Source organism: Bos grunniens, chromosome 21 (genome assembly GCF_055505025.1).
Source record: "Bos grunniens cultivar Pamir isolate PY7600 chromosome 21, Bosgru_T2T1.0, whole genome shotgun sequence".
Taxonomy (NCBI): Eukaryota; Metazoa; Chordata; class Mammalia; order Artiodactyla; family Bovidae; genus Bos; species Bos grunniens.
The window spans coordinates 5,983,772-6,006,880 of record NC_141185.1 but is presented as its reverse complement, the minus strand read 5'-3'; the positions used below and the strand labels follow the sequence as shown (position 1 = coordinate 6,006,880).

Sequence of the window (23,109 nt, the reverse complement as noted above, 5' to 3'; positions counted from 1 at the left end):
GAGTGCATGGGTTTTTTCCCTTCTTAGGGTGAGTGGACCCTGCCAGCAGGAGTGACCAGGGGCAGAGAGAGAGCCATCAAGGATGCAGTTGCAAGTTGGCTGCTGCCAAATGTGACTGATGCTTGAGCTGGCGAGACCATGGGTCCAAGAAACTGTATAGATGGCAGATCAGGACTGGCCCCGGGCAGGGGTGTGGGGGGGCTGTGGTGGTGAGCCCAGAGGAAGACAGAACAATTTATCCATCAGCTTCCTTCTCCCAGGGGCCCAAGGTTTGCCACATCAGGCCCCCGCCTTCCAGATCCTGCCCAGGCGGGCGCTGAGTGGGATCCCAAGTGTCTCATCAGTGGGGAAGCCCCCAGGGGGTGGTGGAGGAGGGAGCCATAGCTGTTGGATTTTGTCCCATGGAGTCACAGCCCAGCAGAGCCGGAAAAGGGGCCAGTGAGGTCAGGAGGGTCTGAAGAAGTCCTGGAGGGGAGGGGGAGCAGGGGAGGAGAGGGTCTGATTCATCTCACGGAGAATCTGGTCTGGCCGCAGGAGACAGGCTCAGGGCCCCGCCTGGAGGGGCCTAACCCAAGGTCAGAGGGAAGGAGGGAAGCGGGTCCTGGTGGCCAGGGGGACAGAGGAAGTGGGGGAGGAGTGTAATCAAGGTACTCGCATGTGTACACGTGTCACCTCCCCGGTGCTGGGGGGATGGGGTCCACCTGAGACCAAACCCACATCCTCCATGCTCACCGAATGGTGCTGAGTGACACTGGGAGACCCACACCTCGGTCTCCCCGTGTGCAGGAGGGAGCCCCCCGTCATGGGCTCTTGTGGGGATTAAACGATGGAGGGAGGAGCACTTATCCCCACGCAGGGCTGGTCAGGGTGAGTCAGTGTCCAGCATGGTGTCTAGGTATTCACCGTGGGCCTCCTGTATGCCAGACACCATCTCGGGCTCTGGGATACGACAGGGACCAACGCAGGCCAAATTCCTGCCCTTGTGGAATTAGGTTCCGCGGAAGGCAGACAATAACCAAGTAAACCCATTGATTTTTATTATATTATCAGGGAACGTTACAGTGTTTGTTTTTTTGTTGTTTTCTGTTTTAAGCCAAAACAGAGGTCAGGAGGAAGTGGGGGTGATGGATGGGTGGTCAGTGAAGACCTTCCTGGAGGTGCCCCTCGAGTAGGGATCTAAAAAAAAAGTGGAGTGAATCATGGAGGTATAGGGCGGAGGCAGCATATTAAGAGAGAAAGTGGAACTTCCCTGGTGGCCCAGTAGCTAAGTCTCTGCACTCCCAATGCAGAAGGCCACGGGTTCGATCCCTGGTCAGGGAACTGGATCCCACATGCTGCAAAAGTTCACATGTGTTAGTCACTCAGTTGTGTCCAACTCTTTGGGACCCCATGGTCTGTAACCCGCCAGGCTCTTCTGTCCATGGAATTCTCCAGGCAATAGTACTGGAGTGGGTAGCCATTTCCTTCTCCAGGGGATCTTCCTGACCCAGGGATCAAACCCTGGTCTCCTGCATTAAGGCAGATTCTTTACCATCTGAGCCACCAGGGAAGCCCTGTCACATACTACAGCTGAAGATCTCGAGGGCCGAAACTAAGACCTGGGGCAGCCAAATACATAAATATTATTTTAAAAATAAATAAAAGAAAAAATATTAAAATGCCTCAGATCCTTTCTGGCAGACAGTAGGTGCTGAAGAGTAGCTCCTGATGTTGTTAGTAGCAGGAGTAGTCATAGTGTGGTTATTCTAACAGAAGCATCAAGGCAAGAGAAAGGAGGAAGGTGAGGAGATGCAGGGCCCCTGGGGCTGTATGTGGGTGGAACGGACAGACGGCGTCTTCCCATTTTACAGATCAGCAGACTGAGGCTCTAGGAGATGGGGTGAACCACCCGCGGTCACACGGCTGGTAAGCCCCGCCCAGAGCATCCCTGCGCGTGCCTGTCTCTGCAGGAATGCTCGCCCTACGCGGCCCACCTCTACGACGCAGAGGACCCGTCCACGCCCCTGCGGACGGTGCCCGGGCTCTGCGAGGACTACTGTCTGGACATGTGGCAGACGTGCCGGGGCCTCTTCCGGCATCTGTCTCCGGACCGCGAGCTCTGGGCGCTGGAGGGCAACCGCGCCAAGCTCTGCCGCTCGCTGTCCCTGGACGACACCGACTACTGCTTCCCGCGCCTGCTGGTCAACGAGAACCTCAACTCCAACCTGGGCCGCGTGGTGGCCGACGCCGAGGGCTGCCTGCAGCTGTGCCTGGAGGAGGTGGCCAACGGGCTGCGCAACCCGGTGGCCATGGTCCACGCCCGGGACGGCACCCACCGCTTCTTCGTGGCCGAGCAGCTGGGGCTGGTGTGGGTCTACCTGCCCGACCGCTCGCGGCTGGAGAAGCCCTTCCTGAACATCAGCCGCGCCGTGCTCACCTCGCCCTGGGAGGGCGACGAGCGGGGCTTCCTGGGCCTGGCCTTCCACCCCAGCTTCCGGCACAACGGCAAGCTCTACGTCTACTACTCGGTGGGTGTCGGCTTTGACGAGTGGATCCGCATCAGCGAGTTCAGGGTCTCGGAGGATGACGTCAACGCTGTGGACCACGACTCTGAGAGGTGGTTCCCCCCCGGGAGCCCAGGCCGGGAGGGGGCGGGCTGAGATCTGGCAAGGCTGTGCACAGGCAATGGTCCATTGGATCTGCGCTGCTCCCCGAGGGGTGTGAAATATTTTGACCATCACACCCAGTAAGGGGGCTGAGTCCCCTAGGAGTTCAAGGGAGAGGCAGTTGCCAAACAGACATCACGGGGACTTGAGTCCAGCTCCTGGATCAGGTACTTTAGACGGTTCATTTCACTTGGTTCTCATACAGCCCCATTTTACAGATGAGGAAGTGGCGGCTCAGAGAGGTAAAGGGACTGCTAGGTCACAGAGCTAGGAAATGTCAGAGCTGGAACTCGAATCTGTCTGCTTCCTTCCCAGGCCCAACCCACTGCTCCCACCCGCCCAGCTCTGGCCCCAAGGGACCATTCTCACCTGGCTGGCCCCCACCTCCTCCTTGTCACCTCCACACTCCACCCCCAGGCAAATTGCTCCTTCCCACCCTCCCAACTGCATGTTTATCCGTCCTTTGCCTCCAGGCTTCTTCTCCTCCCAATACCCAGCCTGCTTTTGGGGTATTAGTTACGCTCCAACTGTTTTGAAAACAGGTGTGACAGGGCTTCCCTGGCGGCTCAGACAAAGAATCTGCCATCCTGCCATGCAGGAGACCCTGGTTTGATGCCTGGGTCAGGGAAGATCCCCTGGAGAAGTATTCTTGCCTGGAAGAATTCCATGGACAAAAGGAGCCTGGGGGGGCTGCAGTCCACCGGGTCGCAGAGTCAAACAGGACTGAGCAAGGAACAATTTTTGACCTAGCCTGGTGTGAAGGGCATACATAATCTGTCTCCAATAGGAAAATAAGTCCTGTGCCAGGTAATTCAAATAGGCAGAATTTGATACTGGGAATTAGTTCCTCAGGTGTTGGAAATGATGAATGAGAAATGGGGGGGAGGGGGGGGTAAGAAGGGAGGCAACCCCGAGTTCAGCACTGAAGGGAGCTAACTTCACCTCTTGGACTGTGAGAGGCAGGGTTCCTGGAGCCCCTGAGCTGGGGCCGCTGGGTAGAAGCTGGAACCATGGTGGGTCTGGGTGGGGGCAGTTGGAGCCAGAGAAGAGGTGCAGCTACTGCCAAGACACTGCCTGAAGCAGAGAGAGAGAGAGGGAGGGAGAAAAACCCTGAATCTCCCCCCACCCCCACCCCCCCCCCCCCATCTCATCTTCTGACAATGCTTTCCTTGGCTGAACCTAGCTGCAGGCCAGTCAGCTGAGGAGCATGGGAAATGTAGTTTGTAGGAGCTGGTAAAGTATCTGCCTGCAATTCAGGAGACCAGGGTTCCCATCCCTGGGTTGGGAAGATCTGCTGGAGAAGGGAATGGCACCCCACTCCACTATTCTTGCCTGGAGAATTCCATGAACAGGAACCGGGCCAGCTACAGTCCGTAGAGTCTCAAGGAGTCAGACAGGACTGAGCGACTAACACTTTCACTTTCTCCCCCACAACTCCAGAGTCCTGCCAATGCTTTCCTTGGCCGAACCTAGCTGGAGGCCAGTTAGCGGAGGAGCATGGGAAATGTAGTTTGCAGGAGCTGGCCTTCTGAAGTAGAGAACGGGTAAGAGGAGGACCAGGGCTGATCTGAGGACAAATAAGCAAATAACAGGACATCATGCATTCGATAAAATTATAAACTCTTGACATTGAAAGTACAAAAAGAAGGAATCAAACTGACTAATGTGAGAATCTAATGTATTAATAGATTTTGCCTGTGAGCTTCCTGGCAACCAGGGCAAAAAGAGAAAGCATAATTCTCGTTATCTTATATGAGGCCACACAACTGATTCTCCAAGAGAGGCCACGTTTGTCATGTGACTCTCACAGAGGGGAGACAGAGAGACAGGATGAATGTGTCTTCAATGATGACTTTAAAAAATGGATTCCTGATGAAGACTGAAGGTGGAACACAAGATATACAGATGAACATACTTCAGAATTGGGGTTCAGCAAGGGTCCCTCTGGGGACCTCACAGTACCAGCCTAGAACCTGACTCTTGCAGGGGAAGAAGTAGGCATGGCTGGCTCAGGGCAGATCCAGGAATGAATGGGCATCCTTGCTTGAGTCAGCTGTCAGTCTCTTTTCTCAGGGCTGGATGTCCAACAGCCTGAGCTGTCCTTTGCGGGGGGTACCTGGTTTGGGGATTGTGTGTGGCTCCCCATGTCATGTATGTTGATCTCACAATAGAAAGGCTTCTGGTCTTGGTTCTGAAGGTTGAAAGTCCTGGGTTCAAGGTACCTGACATTTCTGTACCTCGGGTTTCTTATCTGCATTAATAAAGGATTGGCCAGTCAGTCGCCAATCCTGGAAAACCTAAACTAGCCTAAGCATTTTGGTCAAAGGGAATTTAATACAGGGAGTTGGCTACAAAGGTAGTGGGAGGGCTGGAGAAGGAAAAGGAGAGGGTCAAGCTCCCTAGAGATGAGTTCTTGTGAGAAGCGAGGGGAACAAAAGGCACAAAGGTCTTGGTGCTGCTGGGGTTTGCCGCTCCTGGTACCCAGATGTCTGGGCAGAAAGCCAGGAGTCCACACTGACCAGCCGCTGTCACCCTTCCTGCAACCATTGCTTCCGGAAACAGTGCCAGAGACCAGGGACATGTGGCTCCTCCCTTCCCCTTGCCTGCCACCCTCTCCTGGCACGCCCTAACTGGAAGCTAGCTGACTGGCAGTGTGGTGGAAGGTTCCCACCCTGGCAGTAAAGGAGGTCACTGAGAAGTGAGTGTGGAGCTGAGCACAGTCCACACCCTCCAGCCCGCCTCCCTAGAAGTTACAGCCATAACAAATGAGAGGCTGTCACAAGTGCTCAGCTTAAGTGGCTGGTGCGCGGGTAGCTATGATGATGAAGAAACCAGTCGTGCTAGTGATTGGGTCAACGGTTTCACTTGATCATAACAGGCAGGGGCTAGTTGTGGGGGAGTAGTTGAAAAAGCACTAGACCAGAACCAGAAGTCCTGAGTTCCTGTCCCAGCTCTGCCTTCTATGGGCTGTGTGATCTTGGGCAAGTTGCTCAACCTCTCTGAGCCTCTTGGATCTCATTGGCACAGTGATGTGAATGATCCCTTCCTAGCCTGCCAGATCCTTATAAAAACCACCTCCTATAAAGGATATGGAAAGTCTTTCCAACTACGAAATGGCATCTAAGAGAGAGGAGGCTTTATTGCTGTGATTTTGTTTTGTGTTTTTGGCTGACATTTTTGTTTGTTTTTGTGGGGGGTGGCTTATCTTCTTTTAGGATAATCCTGGAAATCGAAGAACCAGCCTCGAACCATAATGGAGGCCAGCTGCTCTTCGGGGATGATGGGTACCTTTACATCTTTACCGGAGATGGCGGGATGGCTGGAGACCCCTTTGGGAAGTTTGGAAACGCCCAAAACAAGTATGTTCTGATTTGGTTGGTGGGTGGGCTGGTTTATGTACTCTTCTGAAGGGGGAATGACTTCCTCAGCCAGGAGACTAGGGCAATAGAAATGGCTTTGGGCCCCAGCTCAGCCTGCAGCTAGCCAGCTGGGGAACCCAGTGCCTTTGTCTTATCAGTTAGAAAGGAATAATGATCATCTCCATGGGCAGGCTTGTTATGAGGAATAAAGGTGATGGGTACCTGAAAGGCAGCATCACAGAGCCTCTGGGAAGATGAGATTTTTCTCTGAAGTCCGCCCAGCCCTACTGGAGCCAGAGGAAGGAAAAGGATGCTTCCCAGACCAAATGGGGAGTGTGAGCTGGCTGGAGCAGGGCTGTATGGATGGGCATGTGGGTTTTCTACCCCAAGGGTCACCTGAGATGACCCCGAAACTGAAGCAGAGTCTTGCTCTCAGTTCCTCACTTCTGGGCTTGAGAAGATGGCCTGCCACCATTCCCTTCCTTACACACACACACACACACACACACACACACACACGCACACAAACATACACAGTCTCAAGTGTATAGATGAGGATACCCAGGAGTCTCAGGGCAGCCTCCTCCATCCTCTCAGTCCAAATCACAAAACCTTCCTCAGCCCAGAGAGTAAAAATAGCGCATATGATGTTGATTATAGTAATTAAAGTGTTCCCAATTTGTGACTTGTGCTTTCATATGTGACAGCGTAAGAATCATCACAGTTTTCTCATGTTTGGGATGTATTTAGAGATGAAGTTGAGAAAATAGAAATTAAGGATTTGTGGATAATTGGACAAGACTTAAAACATTATTTTGCTGCTATGAGTTTTGCCCACTTACATATCAAAGCCTGGAGCGTGGTGTGTGGGCCCTGGGGAGTAATCCGAAGCTTGGTGCAGAGCAGGCTGGAGAGTGTGAGAGGAACTCACTGGAGCAGAACCTGGAAGTCCACAATAGGGGATTAACTGGGGCAGCTACTGGGGCAGGGGGAGCATTTTATCCTCATGAAAGAGGACACTTGGGTGGTGTCTTTAATGATGACAGAAATGCTTGGGTGCTGATGCTCTGTGAGAATGTGGGGTACACAGTTGCATCAAATGGGCAGACCAGCCAGTCCTGCCTTAAAAAGCAGCCCAAAGGGAGTGCACCCAAATGCTGGGGGAAAACCTTGCAGTGAGTAAGTACATCAAAAACTCACAGAAGAAGGGACTTCCCTGGTGGTCCTGCGGTTAAGACTCTGCTCCCAGTGCAGTTCAATCCTTGGTCAAGGAATTAGACCCCACATGCCACAACAGGACTTCCCATGCCCAAACTAAAGATCCCACATGCCTCAACTAAGACCCGACACAGCCAAAGAAATAAATAAATACTGTAAAAAAGCCACAGATGAAGAGGGTGTGTCCCCCTCTGCACATCTTTAAGCACGTCGCAGATTCCATCGTGTGTCACTTTTGTCCTGCAATGAATGAGACCCAGAAGCTGCTCACCCCAGTGGCTGCGAGGAGGTCCGGGCTGCAGCTGCGCCCTATTCTGTGTGGCTCTGGAGGCAACGTGCGGAGGTCTCACTCCCAGGCCCCAGAAGCCGATGTGGCCGGGCACACTGAAGGGACCTCACTTCCTGCCCAGAGCTGCCTGAGAGACTGGCAAGTTGTTCGCCGCTCAGAGCCTGGGTTCAGGATGGTGTGTGTGGAGTGTGGGGTGAACTGAACTGCTTCGGAGGCGTGTTTGGCCCCCTGACCTGCTGCAATGGCCCTGGGCGCATGTGAGAGAGGAGGCAAGAACCCCACCTCCTGTTTCCTGCTAACATCTGCCGCGTTCTCTCCTGTCTCCCTGCCCTCCCTGGTACTCTTAAATGGTGCACTTGACTTTGATTGCAGTTATTCATTCATTCACTCACCAAACACTTAATGAGCGCCTACTGCATGCCTGTTGCTGTGCTAGGTGCTGCAGATCAGATCAGAACAGTCGCTCAGTCGTGTCCGACTCTTCTCGACCCCATGAATCGCAGCACGCCAGGCCTCCCTGTCCATCACCAACTCCTGGAGTTCACTGAGACTCATGTCCATCAAGTCAGTGATGCCATCCAGCCATCTCATCCTCTGTCATCCCCTTCTCCTCCTGCCCCCAATCCCTCCCAGCATCAGAGTCTTTTCCAATGAGTCAACTCTTCACATGAGGTGGCCAAAGTACTGGAGTTTCAGCTTTAGCATCATTCCTTCCAAAGAAATCCCAGGGCTGATCTCCTTCAGAATGGACTGGTTGGATCTCCTTGCAGTCCAAGGGACTCTCAAAAGTCTTCTCCAACACCACAGTTCAAAAGCATCAATTCTTCAGCGCTCAGCCTTCTTCACAGTCCAACTCTCACATCCATACATGACCACAGGAAAAGCCATAGCCTTGACTAGACGAACCTTTCTTGGCAAAGTAACGTCTCTGCTTTTGAATATGCTATCTAGGTTGGTCATAACTTTCCTTCCAAGGAGTAAGTGTCTTTTAATTTCATGGCTGCAGTCACCATCTGTAGTGATTTTGGAGCCCAGAAAAATAAAGTCTGACACTGTTTCCACTGTTTCCCCATCTATTTCCCATGAAGTGGTGGGACCGGATGCCATGATCTTCATTTTCTGAATGTTGAGCTTTAAGCCAACTTTTTCACTCTCCACTTTCACTTTCATCAAGAGGCTTTTGAGTTCCTCTTCACTTTCTGCCATAAGGGTGGTGTCATCTGCATATCTGAGGTTATTGATATTTCTCCCGGCAATCTTGATTCCAGTTTGTGTTTCTTCCAGTCCAGCGTTTCTCATGATGTACTCTGCATATAAGTTAAATAAACAGGGTGACAATATACAGCCTTGACGAACTCCTTTTCCTATTTGGAACCAGTCTGTTGTTCCATGTCCAGTTCTAACTGTTGCTTCCTGACCTGCATACAAATTTCTCAAGAGGCAGATCAGGTGGTCTGGTATTCCCATCTCTTTCAGAATTTTCCACAGTTTATTGTGATCCACACAGTCAAAGGCTTTGGCATAGTCAATAAAGCAGAAATAGGTGTTTTTCTGGAACTCTCTTGCTTTTTCTATGATACAGCGGATGTTGGCAATTTGATCTCTAGTTCCTCTGCCTTTTCTAAAACCAGCTTGAACATCAGGAAGTTCACAGTTCACATATCGCTGAAGCCTGGCTTGGAGAATTTTGAGCATTACTTTACTAGCGTGTGAGATGAGTGCAATTGTGCGGTAGTTTGAGCATTCTTTGGCATTGCCTTTCTTTGGGATTGGAATGAAAACTGACCTTTTCCAGTCCTGTGGCCACTGCTGAGTTTTCCAAATTTGCTGGCATATTGAGTGCAGCACTTTCACAGCATCATCTTTCAGGATTTGGAATAGCTCAACTGGAATTCCATCACCTCCACTAGCTTTGTTCATAGTGATGCTTTCTAAGGCCCATTTGACTTCACATTCCAGGATGTCTGGCTCTAGGTCAGTGATCACACCATCGTGATTATCTGGGTCGTGAAGATCTTTTTTGTACAGTTCTTCTGTGTATTCTTGCCATCTCTTCTTAATATCTTCTGCTTCTGTTAGGTCCATACCATTTCTGTCCTTTATCGAGCTCATCTTTGCATGAAATGTTCCTTTGGTATCTCTGATTTTCTTGAACAGATCCCTAGACTTTCCCATTCTGTTGTTTTCCTCTATTTCTTTGCATTGATAGCTGAAGAAGGCTTTCTTATCTCTTCTTGCTATTCTTTGGAACTCTGCATTCAGATGTTTATATCTTTCCTTTTCTCCTTTGCTTTTCGCTTCTCTTCTTTTCACAGCTATTTGTAAGGCCTCCCCAGACAGCCATTTTGCTTTTTTGCATTTCTTTTCTATGGGGATCGTCTTGATCCCTGTCTCCTGTACAATGTCACGAACCTCATTCCATAGTTCATCAGGCACTCTCTCTATCAGATCTAGGCCCTTAAATCTATTTCTCACTTCCACTGTATAATCATAAGGGATTTGATTTAGGTCATACCTGAATGGTCTAGTGGTTTTCCCTACTTTCTTCAATTTAAGTCTGAATTTGGCAAAAAGGAGTTCGTGGTCTGAGCCACAGTCAGCTCCTGGTCTTGTTTTTGCTGACTGTATAGAGCTTCTCCATCTTTGGCTGCAAAGAATATAATCAATCTGATTTCGGTGTTGACCATCTGGTGATGTCCATGTGCAGAGTCTTCTCTTGTGTTGTTGGAAGAGGGTGTTTGCTGTGACCAGTGCATTTTCTTGGCAAAACTCTATTAGTCTTTGTCCTGCTTCATTCCGTATTCCAAGGTCAAATTTGCCTGTTACTCCAGGTGTTTCTTGACTTCCTACTTTTGTGTTCCAGTCCCCTATAATGAAAAGGACATCTTTTATTGGGTGTTAGTTCTAAAAGGTCTTGTAGGTCTTCATAGAACCGTTCAACTTCAGCTTCTTCAGCGTTACTGGTTGGGGCTTGGATTACTGTGATATTGAATGGTTTGCCTTGGAAACAAAGAGAGATCATTCTGTCGTTTTTGAGATTGCATCCAAGTACTGAGTTTTGGACTCTTTTGTTGACCATGATGGCCACTCCATTTCTTCTGAGGGATTCCTGCCCACAGTAGTAGATATAATGGTCATCTGAGTTAAATTCACCCATTCCAGTCCATTTCAGTTCGCTGATTCCTAGAATGTCGACATTCACTCTTGCCATCTCTTGTTTGACCACTTCCAATTTGCCTTGATTCATGGACCTGACATTCCAGGTTCCTATGCAATATTGCTCTTACAGCATCGGACCTTGCTTCTATCACCAGTCACATCCACAGCTGGGTATTGTTTTTGCTTTGGCTCCATCCCTTCATTCTTTCTGGAGTTATTTCTCCACTGATCTCCAGTAGCATATTGGGCACCTACTGACCTGGGGAGTTTCTCTTTCAGTATCCTGTCATTTTGCCTTTTCATACTGTGCTGCAAGTAAGCCGTAAACAGGCGTTATTTTTCTGTATCCTTTTCACCCTGTAGCACAGTCCTGCAAAGAAAGAGAGGGACCATCTAATATTACAGCAGAGAACCCCAAGGCCTGGGGAGGCCAGAAAGTGCGGTGACGAGCTTGGGTTTCTGCAGCCAGGCTACCTAGGCTTGATCTCAGCCCTCCGGTTTATGAGGGGTGAGGCAACCAGGGATGCTCTGTGGCCTCTCTGAGCTCAGCTGCCCCGATTGTGAAATAAATAGCGATCACAACAGCACCCACTTACCTAGAAGACTGGGGCTTCCCTGGTGGCTCAGTGGGTAAAGAACCTGCCTGCCAATGCAGGAGATACGGGTTTGATCCCTGGGTTGGGAAGATCCCCTGGAGAAGGAAATGGCAACCCACTCCAGTATTCTTGCCTGGGAAATCCCATGGACAGAGGAGCCTGGTGGGCTACAGTCCAGAGAGTTGGAAGAGCTGGACATGATTTAGTGACTAAACAACGACACAATCTAAAAGATTTGCTGTGAGGATGAAACAAAGCAACAGATGGTATATGTCAAATGCTTAGGATGGAGCCCGGCACATGGTAAGGTGTCTGATAATGTCGAATTGAATGATTGGGGTTACCCAGCCGGTGCATGGCTGCTGAGGACGTGAACTTGGAGTCTCTGGCCCCAGAGCCAACGCTTGCCTTGCACCTGGGGCGGCCTTGGGCTCCAGGCCCCCTACCCCCAGCCCCAGCCCCGCCCCAGTCGGTGCTTTCTCCCGCAGATCGGCGCTGCTCGGCAAGGTGCTGCGCATCGACGTGGACCGCAACGAGCGCGGCCCGCTCTACCGCATCCCGCCCGACAACCCATTCGTGGGCGACCCCGCCGCGCGGCCGGAGGTCTACGCCTTCGGGGTGCGCAACATGTGGCGCTGCTCCTTCGACCGCGGCGACCCGGCGACGGGCGCGGGCCGCGGGCGCCTCTTCTGCGGCGACGTGGGCCAGAACAAGTTCGAGGAGGTGGATCTGGTGGAGCGCGGCCGCAACTATGGCTGGCGCGCCCGCGAGGGCTACCAGTGCTATGACCGCAAGCTGTGCGCCAACGCCTCCCTCGGTGACCGCCCCCGCCACCCCGCTCTGAGCCCCCGGGGACCCCTCTCCCCAGATCTGCCACCCCTCACTCCACGGCTGTGCGCCCACGCCTCCCTCGGTGGCCCCCTAACCTCACCTACCACCCGCGCCACCGGGGACCCCCGATCCTGGTACAACCCGCCCCACCCCCATCGGGATGCGCGCCAGTGCCTCCGTCTGTAGCCAGCCAGCGCCCACCCTCCGGAATGGCTCCCCCGCCGCCCTCCCCAAATCACTTCCTGCCTGGCAAATCCTTGCCCTCTCCGTACCTTATAAACTTTAAGCATTACCCCTTCTCGTTGCCTCTCTGGGGCCCCCTCTCGGGCCCTCCTAGGGACCTCCCACCCCTTGGCCCCGCAGGACTCAGGACCACCCGCGGAGCCTCCGGGGACCCCCGCAGGCTCACCCAGCGTCTCCCCACTCTGCAGATGACGTGCTGCCGATTTTCGCCTACCCGCACAAACTGGGCAAGTCGGTGACTGGGGGCTACGTGTACCGGGGCTGCGAGTACCCCAACCTGAACGGCCTCTACGTTTTTGGAGACTTCATGAGCGGGTAAGTGACCCGACAGCAGTTCTGAGGGTCAGGGACCGCAGAGGTGAAAGGTCGGGGAACCCGAACAGCACCTTTGACCGCTCTGTCTCCTAGAAGCCAGGACATGTCATTGTGCCACCTGGCCAGAGAGGTCACCTTGCTCGAGAGAGGGGACCTGGGGATCCAGCTGAGGTCAGCCCACTGGGCCCCATGAAGCCTTGCTGCCTCCACCCACTGAGCCCCCAGAGAGGGGTGGGTGTGTTGGGGAGAAAGGGGGATGGGATAAATCACATCCCAAACAGGTTTCAGAGAGGGTTCAAGACCATACCTCCCAAGTCTGACGTGGGTCAGACTCTTTCCCCTGGGGAGCTTACAGAGCTTCATGACCACCTGTTTCTCCCATTGTACAGAGGGGGAAACTGAGGCCCAGAGAGACCCAGGGAAGCCACACACCTGGCATGATGTTTTAAAATATAGCTGAGATGACCCGTGTCCAAAGCCTGGCATGCTTATTAGCTGTGTGACCTTGAGCCAGCTGCTTCACCTCTCTGAGCTTTAATTTCCTCATTTGCAAAATGATAATAGTACCTGCTTACTTAAGCTTATTTGGGTCCTGTTCATATACATTTGGGGAAGTTCCCCGGTAGCTCAGACAGTAAAGCATCTGCCTACAATGTGGGAGACCTGGGTTCGATCCCTAGGTCAGGAAGATCCTCTGGAGAAGGAAATGGCAACCCACTCCAGTATTCTTGCCTGGAAAATCCCATGGATGAAGGAGCCTGGTGGGCTGAAGTTCATGGGGTCTCAAAGAGTCAGACATGACTGAGCGACTTCACTTTCACTTTTCACTTTCATACATATTACAGCACTTAGAATCTAGAACATGCCCAATTTCTGGTTGACTGGTTGTTGTTTTGTTTTATTAATAAAATGGAAGGATCTGTTGGTGATCTCAGGACCTTCCCAGCCTCCTGTGAAATGAATTTTTTTTTTTTTGGTTGCACCATGCAGCTTGAGGGCTTCCCTGGTGGCTCAGAGGATAAAGTGTCTGCCTGCAATGCAGGAGATCTGGGTTCAGTCCCTGGGTTGGGAAGATCCCCTGGAGAAGGAAATGGCAACCCACTCCAGTACTCTTTCCTGGAGAATCCCATGGACAGAGGAGCCTGGCGGGCTACAGTCCATGAGGTCTGAGGACACGACTGAGCAAGACACTCCCCTCTCACTCCCATGCAGCTTGAAGAATCTTATTTCCCCAACCAGGGATCAAAACCAGGTCTCCTGTAGTGGAAGTGTGGAACCCTAACCACTGGATCACCAGTTCTTAATTATTCGCACCCTAGCCTCTCCACGTAAGGGCAGTTGAACAGGGTCTCTGTTCAGAGAGGAAGTAAAGAAGCCTGAGGCTGGCAGAATTCTTACCTCTTGCAGGCTGCTGAACTAGGGTGGGTTTGTGGCTATTTGTCTATAGCTGGAGCTGACAGAGAACCTTGATCTGGGCCTCTGGTTGCTGTGTCCTTCTCCCAGCTTGGAGAGTCTCCCTCTGGACTCAGTTATCCCATCTGGAAAATGGGTCTAGATGAAACCTCTCTTTTTACCCTGATTCTCCTTTTACTCTTCTGCTACCCTCCTACCCCCACCCCAGGAATGTCCAAGTCACCTGAACATAGAAATTCAGTGAATTTTGCTGGCACTTCCCAAGCTCCTCTGCTGGGTCAGGCTTTATGCCAGGGCTAGAGCAACAAAGTTGAAGAACACCTCATACCCAAGTCAGGTGTGAGTCTCACTTGGTCCACTTGAGTCTGGCCTCAGAGAGCCCATGCTCTCTGGGGAAGCCCAGCACAGGAGCAGTCAGGAGGGCTTCTAGGAGGTGGGGCAACCAAGCAGGGCCTGAAAGTATCCGTAGGCGACTAACAAATGTAGAAGGGAGTAGGGACAAAATCAGCATATTCTGAAGATGCCAAATTCTCCACTTTGGGAATCCCCTGGTAGTCCAGTGGTGAAGACTTTGCCTTCCACTGCAGGGGCCATGGATTCATCGCTGGTGGGGAGCTGAGATCTCATGTGCCTTGCGGCCCCGAAACACCAAAACATAAACAACAGAAGCAATATCACAACAAATCCAATGACTACTTTAAAAGTGGTCCGCATCAAAAACAAAAAAACCCAGATTCTCCATTTCATGCTCCCAAGTGGAGGCAGCTCCCAAATCTATGCAGCCTCAGAGGCTTCTGAACTGGAAGTTGGCTCCTGACTGCCTCCTGCTGGTCAGTGGTTGGAACTGAACCAAGGAGGCTGAAACCAAGTTGGTCTTGTTCACCCATGTGCTTCTCCTGGGCTTCCCTGATGGCTCAGGCGGTAAAGAATCTGCCTGCAGTGTGGGAGACCTGGGTTGGATCCCTGGATTGGGAAGATCCCACGGAGGAGGGCATGACAACCCACTCCAGTGTTCTTGCCTGGAGAATCCCATGGACAGAGGAGCCTGGCGGGCCACAGTCCGTGGGATCACAGAGTCGGACACGGCTGAGTGACTGAGCACCATGCTTCTCCTGCTATGTACTGGGTTGGCCAAACAGTTTGCTCAGGCTTTTCCGTACATCTAACAGAAACACCCAGACTAACTTTTCGGCTGACCCAACAGCTGGTGCTCAGTAAAGACTGCATGCAGGGCAGGCTTCCCGGACGTGCGGTCTGTGCACTTGCACAGATGTGCTCAGAAGGGCCCACGCTCAGTTTAACGATCTCCCGTCACTGTCTTGAAACTTTTAGTACATTTTGAACAAGGGTCCTTGCATGCTCATTTTGCACTGGACCCTGCATATTATGTGCAGTCCTGGTTGCATGGCTAACAGATGAGTGGATGGGTGGGTTGGTGGGTGGGCTTCCCCCAGGCACCCTGCCAGGCAGGACCCCTCAGCCCATCCTCCTTTGCAGGCGTCTGATGTCCCTCCGGGAGAACCCAGAGACAGGCCAGTGGCGGTACAGCGAGATCTGCATGGGCCGTGGCCAGACCTGCGCGTTCCCAGGCCTCATCAACAACTACTACCCACACATCATCTCCTTCGGCGAGGACGAGGCTGGTGAGCGCTGCTGAGGCCCTTCCATCCAGGCTGCCCCTGCCTGGCACTGACTCCCCACCCCTGGGTCCTTCTGGCCTGGGATTCCCCGGATGGCATCTCAGGACTGAGTCACCTCCAGGCTGGAGGGTGACATGTTCAGAGGTCTTGAGCCTTGCCTGGGTGTCAGTTCTCACCTGTCTGAGCTTCCATTTCCTCATCTGGAAAATGGGAGCAGTGGTTCCCCACTCCCACCATGGGCAGAGTTACTGGGAGGGATCACGTGACCCCACAGGTAAGAGTCCAGGGAGGTTATGGGGCCAGGAACGGGTGTGATGGTGGAAAGGCAGGCAAGTGGCGGGAGAGTGCCTCCCTGGGGACCCCCAGCACCCTGGATTCCTGATGGCAAATGCACTGGGGCCTATGAATGAAGCTGCATTGTCCTCGGAGAGTGGTGGGCACTGCTTTCTTGCCTGTTAGTGGGTCCCCTGTTCAGGCGCTTGTGTTTTCAATGCCAGGAGCAGAGGGGGAGGGGAGAGGAAGGACCCTGGGGGCTGGATCCCGCCTTTGTCCTTGGCCCCGGATTGTCCCTGGACAAAAGCCGAGGGGCCCCCAGTGGGGCCCGGTGGATGCTTGGCCAGGTTACTAGGCAACACCCTCCCGAGGGCCTTTCGAGAGGTGTCCCCCCGCAGGGCCCAGTGCCCAGAGCCCCCAGGCCTGAGTCTGGGAAACCTTTGTTGAACCGACACTCGTCAGAATCTAAGTTTTCACAGGGCAGCCCCAGCCCCCACTGCCCCCCCCAAGCCCACTGGGCCCTTGAAAGCCTTTTCTTTTGGTCAGTAGGGGGTTAACATGTTTTGGAAGGGGGGGTGCCCTTTCCTGGTGCACCCCACACAGAGCTCAGACCCAGAGGCAGGCCCAGGGGGCCCTTCTGAGTGACACCGAGGGCCAGGAGGAGGCCCCTCAAAGACAGACAGGCCGAGGGACAGCCTGCTGGTGAGGCAGGCAGGCGGCCCCTGAAGGTACAGAGACCCGGGGAGCTGAGGCCTGCAAACTGCCCCAGCTCCCTGCAGCCTCCGCCTCTCGGCTTGATCTTCTGACGTTTGTAAATTGCACAACAAGGACCTCTGCTGGCCCAGTGTCCTCCAGGGACAGTCCACACTGCAGAGACCAGGAGGACGGCGTGGCCCTGGGCAGAGCTTAGCAGTGCCATCAGGGATCCCTGGCTGCGCATGGGGTTGGGGGGCCATGGCTTCCTACAGATTAAGGCTGGATGGGGCATTAGGCTGCGCCCGTCCAGTGCTGTCACTGTACGGATGGGGGAATGAGGCTGGCTCTCCTGCCCGGTCTTGGGATGAGGGGGTGGGGCACTGGACACAGCCTGGCCCCCCGAGGCCTCCCAGAGCAGGGTGTCAAGCTGGAGCTCTGTCAGGCAAAGGCAGTCGATGGAGAAGTGCATCGAGGTCAAGGGGGCGGCACGTGCGGGGACCCCAAGTTCCTTCAGGGCCTGGAGTGTAGGTTCAAGGAGGGCTGCCCAGCCAGGGAGGAGCCAGGCCGCTCCCAAGGCCTCTCTCCAGAAAGGGGCCCAGAGACCGGAAGTGATGGCTCAAGTTCACGGCTGTGCCTGTGGACTCTCCAGCAGGGACCAGCTTGCTGGGACCCTGCTCCCTCCTACAGGGTGCATGCACCTTGTGGGCCTATTCCACCCCACCACCCCCACCAAGGTAGGGCTGGGGCTCCTGGAGCGAGGAGTCAGAGGGCATTGACAGCCCAGCATCCTGCTCTCCCCAGCCCCCAGTTCCCCTGACAGCTGGCTCTACCCTAGTTACACAGGTCACCTCTCAAGAGTCTTCCCCTTCAAGAATTCTCCAGGTTTCCTGGGTCTTGATTATCAGACACCACCATCATGTAGCCCTCCATGACTGCACCAGTCACCAGGGTCATGCTTTCCTCCAAGCTCCCATCTCACTGCCTGTCCCAGCCTCTCTTTGGGGAATCCACCCCTGCCCCCATCCTTGGGAGAGCTCTTCGCTGCCTCTTATGGGATGGGAGGCATTAGCACGGCTGAACCATCACACTGAGCCACGTGTGGCTGTGTCTAGGCCTCCCAGCTACCACGTCTCCTACATCAGCGTGGGCTTGGAGGCAGCAGGTGTTTCTGAGTTCAGGGCCTGCTTAACCATTCACCAGCCGTGTGACTTTGGGCAAGTCACTTGACCTCTCTGAGCCTCTATTGTCTCATCTGTACATAGAGAATAATGAAACCTACTTCCTGGACATTTGTACCTGTGGCAGCAAGGGCCAGGGGGTGGGATATGGGTGAGGAGAGAGCAGAGAACTCAATTCCCCTGAGAGCATCCATGGTCCAGGTGCTCGTGATTCCACTTCTACAAACTGAAGCTGAGGGGGGCTGTCCCAGAGCTGTGGGAGCTCACGGGGGGCCAAGTGCTGGGGCCGGGATTCACACTGGAGACTCCCCAGGCTTGTGCTCTTCTGCCCCTGCTACCAGCCTGGGAGGTGCCTGCTGCTCCGTGGAGAGAAGGGGCGCCCTGCCCCCAAGGGCCAGGCGGGACCTGGACCCTGGGTGCCCATGACAATAACAACAACGGCAGTAATAGTTCATACTGATGGAGCAGGTGCCCCACGCTCTTGTTATCCTCACAACAGCCCTACGAGGCAGGCCTGTGGAGGAATGCGGAAGCTGGTCACCAGTAAGCAGTCAGTGGGGAGCTGGGCTGTGGACCCCTACTGGTGCTCAGAGGTGTGTGTGCTGGGCATGAGACCAGGCAGGAACCAGGGGTAGGGTCCCTGGGGTCACCAGGAAGGAGGCACGAGCAGAGGTCAGAGCCGGGGTGGGTGCAGGCAGAGTGGCCAGCACCCCAGGAAGCTGTGCTGCAGAGACCCCAGGGTGCGTTTGGACACCTTTCTCAGCCTCCTTTCCCTGTTCTGGGGACTGGAGAGGTACACTGACCCGGAGCATCTCCCCTTCTGGCTCACAGGTTGGGGTGCGTCCCAGAGCCTGAGGTGGGGGCGTGGGGCTGGCCCGGATGGTGTTCCAGGCAGCAGTCTCACCCTTTGCCTTGCGTCTTGTTCCAGGGGAGCTGTACTTCATGTCAACGGGCATGCCAAGTGCCACTGTGGCACATGGGGTGGTCTACAAGATGATCGACCCTTCCAGGTGAGTACCCGCCTCCCGCCCACCCCGCCCCAGAGGGCCTGAGCCCCTTCTGTCTGCCAGGAGCACTCCCCTCTGTTACCGCACTTCCCCTCTCTACCGCGTCCTAAGGTGGGTATGATTAACACCCCCATTTTTCTGAAGAGAAAACTGAGGCCCAGAGAGGGGAAGTGACTAGCTAAGCTCATACTGCTGGTAAGGGCAGATCTAAGATTCAGAACCTATCTGCCAGCCTCGAAGTCCTGCTGTATTCATAGGTGGCGCTATTGGTTAAAAAAAAGAAAAAGAAAAACCACCTGCCAACGCAGGAGACGCCAGAGATGCAGGTTCGATCCCTGGGTCAGGAAGATCCCCTGGAGGAGCACATGGAAACCCACTCCAGTATTCTTGCCTGAAAAATCCCATGGACAGAGGAGCCTGGCGGGTACAGTCCCTGGGGCTGCAAACAATCAGACACAACTGAAGCAATTTAGCACGCACGCTTCCATCCTTAGAAAGATGATACCAGTGGGGGCTGATAACCATGGACCCCACCATCACATTTTAAAAAACTCTTAAAAAATTTTTAAAACAGTTTTTGTTTTACAAATAAGTTGCCATGATAGCACAGTTTGCCACATAGCCACCATTCAGTATTCCCGATTATTATGGTACATTTGTCATGATTAAGGGCTTCCCCTGTGGCTCAGATGGAAAAGAATCTTCCTGCAATGCAGGAGAACCAGGTTCGATTCCCTGGTCAGGAAGATCTCCTAGAGAAGGGAATGGCAACCCACTCCAGTATTCTTGCCTGGAGAATTCCATGGACAGGGCACCCTGGTGGGTTACAATCGATGGGGTCCGAAGACTCAGACACATCTGAGCAACTAATACTATCACAGTTAATGAACCGATACTGGTACTTTACTATTCACTAAATGCCACACTTTTTAAAAAGTCAGGTACCTCCATACTTAAAAAAAAAAAAAGGATTCCTCTGGTTTTTCCCTCCTTTGCTTTGGGATTCCATCCAGAATTCCACGTGGTATTTAGTTACTGTGTCTCGTTAGCTTTCTCTGGTCTGTGACCCTCTCTCAGACATTCCTCGTTTACCACACTGTTTTGCTGAAAGCACAGAGCTCTTCATTATTGACATAACTATCAAGAAAACATAAGTGCTTGCTTCTTTCCCTCCTCTGAGGTCCTGGCCGCGTTTGGATTGCTGGCGTTGTGGAGGAACACATGCAGACTTTGCATTTTTCTTCGTAGGGCTGTCCTTATTTTGCATAAACATTTCCACTTTGCAACATCACCCTCAGAAGGCTCGTTTTTGATAGCTGCATAATTTTCTGTTGAGTCACTGTGCCGTGACTGCCTTATCCATCCCTTGGACATTTAGGTTATTTCCAATTTGGAGGGGAAAAATGCTTCTCTAAGGAAATATCACCTAATTCATTCCAGATACTGCCTGAAACCCACCAACTCCTTTAGTCTGTACAGCATCCCTCTGGGCTCATGCATGCAAGATCAGTCTTTTCAGTCATGTCCGAGTCTTTGTGACCCCAAGGACTGTAGCCTGTCAGGCTCCTCTGTCCATGGGATTTTTCAGGCAAGAATACTGGAGCGGGTTGCCATTACCTCCTCCAGGGGGTCTTCCTGACCCAGGGACCAAATCTGCGTCTCTTGCATCTCCTGCATTGGCAGGAGGTTTCTTTACCACTAGCGCCACCTGGGAAGGGTAGCTATTCCCTCCTCCAGGGGATCTTCCCAACCTAGGGATCGACTCCACATCCCTTGCAGCTCTCTGGACTCACGACCCTCTTACAACAGAGGGGCCTGAGGCTTAGGGATCTCTGCTCAAGGTCTCATGGGTCAGAGGAGCAGGCAAGACGCTAGACTCCCCTTTCCCGCACCCTCTCTGACCCTTCTCATCCCTTGCACTTTTCTCTTTTGGAATCCACATTCAGTTTTTGCACCCACAACATATGGCAGAGGGGCCGCATTCCAGAACATTTGGAAAATGAAGAAATGGGAAGCGGAGAGGGTAGGGTGGGGGTCCTCTGCCCAAACATAGCCACTGTGGGATTTTACTGGGTGCATCTCCTACCCTTTGGCAAAACAAAAAAATTTTTACGTAATTTCCTTAAGGAACAAAACCCAGCTGGGTCGGTCTGACGCGTGTGGCTATTATCTGGAGCTCAGAGTAGCCGGAAAAACCACCCTTTCTGCAGCTTGGAGAAGGATGTGAACCGGGCTGTGTTTCAGCCTCGGTGGGAGGAGGGGAACAGCCCACGTCCCCCCTCGCTTTCTCCCTTCTGCGGGGGCTGTTTGAAAGCCACCAGGGGTCACGTGGCTGCTTCAGCCCTTGGGCTTTCCCCTCGTGCTCCTGGAACCCATTGAAGTCTTGGACCCACGTGGGCTGGTCCCAGAATAGGGTCGGTCCCATTCAAAGACTCACAGATCAACGGCCAGAAGCTCATTAAAATGGGATTCCATTCCTTCCTTGTGCCCCTCCAAGATGTCCAAGGAGACCCAATTCAGAGCCCTGGCAACCCTTCTCAGGCTCTTTTTTCTCCCAGCGCTCTCCAACCTGGCACTCCAAGGCCCCCCCAGTTCCCTCAGCTCTGCTGCCAGCCCCGAGGCTCTCTCTCTCTCTCCCCGCTTTATTCTTCAGATCGACTTAACCTTTCCCTTTGATTCTGTATCACCAGAAATCTCAGAACCAGAGGGGCAGGGAGAGACCCTCCTCAAAGACCGTGGGGGACAGGGGCCAGGGAAAGATGCAGGGATGGGCCTGCAGTGGCAGGTATAGGAGTCAGACCCGGCTGCTGGGGAGGGGGAGTGGGACACTTGATCTCATCCCAAGCACGCTTCATGCCCTGAGTTAGCAGTGGCCGCCGGGGCCCTCGTGCACTTCAGGCAGAGGCCTGAGTGGGTGTTCGGCAGGCTGTTCAGGGATGTTCCTGTCCTGGGGTCAGGCTCTTGGGGTCTGGGAGGCGTGTGCAGCAGGAGTGTGCTATTGGGTCCAACTCTCGTAGCCCGCCAGGCTCCTCCATCCAGAGCTTCTCCAGTCAAGAACACTGGAGTGGGTTGCCGTTTCCTTCTCCAGGGGATCTTCCCAACCCAGGGATCGAACCTCTGTCTCTGGAGTCTCCTGCAGTGGCAGGCAGATTCTTTACCACTGAGCCACCTGGGTGAAAGTGAAAGTGAAAGTCACTCAGTCCTGTCTGACTCTTTGCGACCCCATGGACTATACAGCCCATGGAATTCTCTAGGCCAGAATACTGGAGTGGGTAGCCTCTCCCTTCTCCAGGGGATCTTCCCAACCCAGGGATCGAACCCAGGTCTCCTGCACTGCAGGTGGATTCTTTGCCACTGAGCCACCTGGGTGCTGCTCCATGAATGGCCACCCTTGTTACCGTCCACACCGGCCCAGGCCTGAACGCACACCAGCCCTTCCCCTTCACGCATGGCTGCAGAGGGTGGGTGATCCCAGAGGGACACACTCAGGGTGAGCTCCCAAGGGGGTGGGGTGACTCATGATGTCCTGTGTGTCGGCAGACGGGCACCACCGGGCAAGTGTCAGATCCAGCCCTCCCTGGTGAAGGTCAGGAGCCGCCTCATCCACTTTGTGCCCAAAGAAAGTAAGTGCCTGCCAGCGGGAGACACAGAGGGGGTTTCCACAGCCCACACTTCCCCACCCCCTCCCCCAAGATGTGCATGCTCCTGGCTGGGTCTGGATGCCCTTCCTCGGCTCCCTCACTGTGCCCAGCACTATGCCCGGTGCACAGCAGATACTCGGAGGGCATGGAACTCCTGAAACTCCCTCCCCCTGGTGTGTGTCAGTCCCAGGCCACGGTAGGCGGCTCCAAGGGGCTGCAGGCGTCAGAACCCATGTGACGAAGGGAGAGATAGTGGGTCCCAGGCAAGGTTCACTCAGAGTTCTAGGGAGGGGCAGAGAAAGGAGGCAGATCTATATGTGAGCAAGCGTGGAAAGAGTTATTCTCAGCACAAGGGCACCTAGGGGAGGGGACGTTTGGACCAGGTCTGCTATAAGCTGGTTCTGTTTTTGACAAGCTTCGTGGGGAGGGAAGGGGTGCCAATCCTCCGGAGGGGCCAGGCAAGGCCACAGTGACCGCCTGTGGGATCTGGGGCCCTCTGAAGAGGGTATGCCCCGAGGAGGGGCTGTTCCTCTGGGCTCAAGCTAGGTGGGAACAGAGACAGACCCCGTGTTGTCAGATCTTCCAGTTCTTGAGACAAGCAGGATA

The 23,109-nt window shown here is 53.6% G+C and overlaps 1 protein-coding gene across 1 annotated transcript in view; it reads left to right on the top strand.

Annotated features, from left to right (window-relative positions):
- Positions 1-23,109, top strand: part of HHIPL1 (HHIP like 1) — a 30,436-nt gene that overhangs the window by 5,007 nt on the left and 2,320 nt on the right. The window contains exons 2-8 of the mRNA XM_086362995.1: positions 1,950-2,596; positions 5,861-6,004; positions 11,755-12,083; positions 12,529-12,655; positions 15,566-15,711; positions 18,784-18,865; positions 22,403-22,485. Of these exons, the coding sequence (XP_086219121.1) occupies positions 1,950-2,596; positions 5,861-6,004; positions 11,755-12,083; positions 12,529-12,655; positions 15,566-15,711; positions 18,784-18,865; positions 22,403-22,485 (1,558 nt within the window). The remainder of the gene's footprint in view (positions 1-1,949; positions 2,597-5,860; positions 6,005-11,754; positions 12,084-12,528; positions 12,656-15,565; positions 15,712-18,783; positions 18,866-22,402; positions 22,486-23,109) is intronic.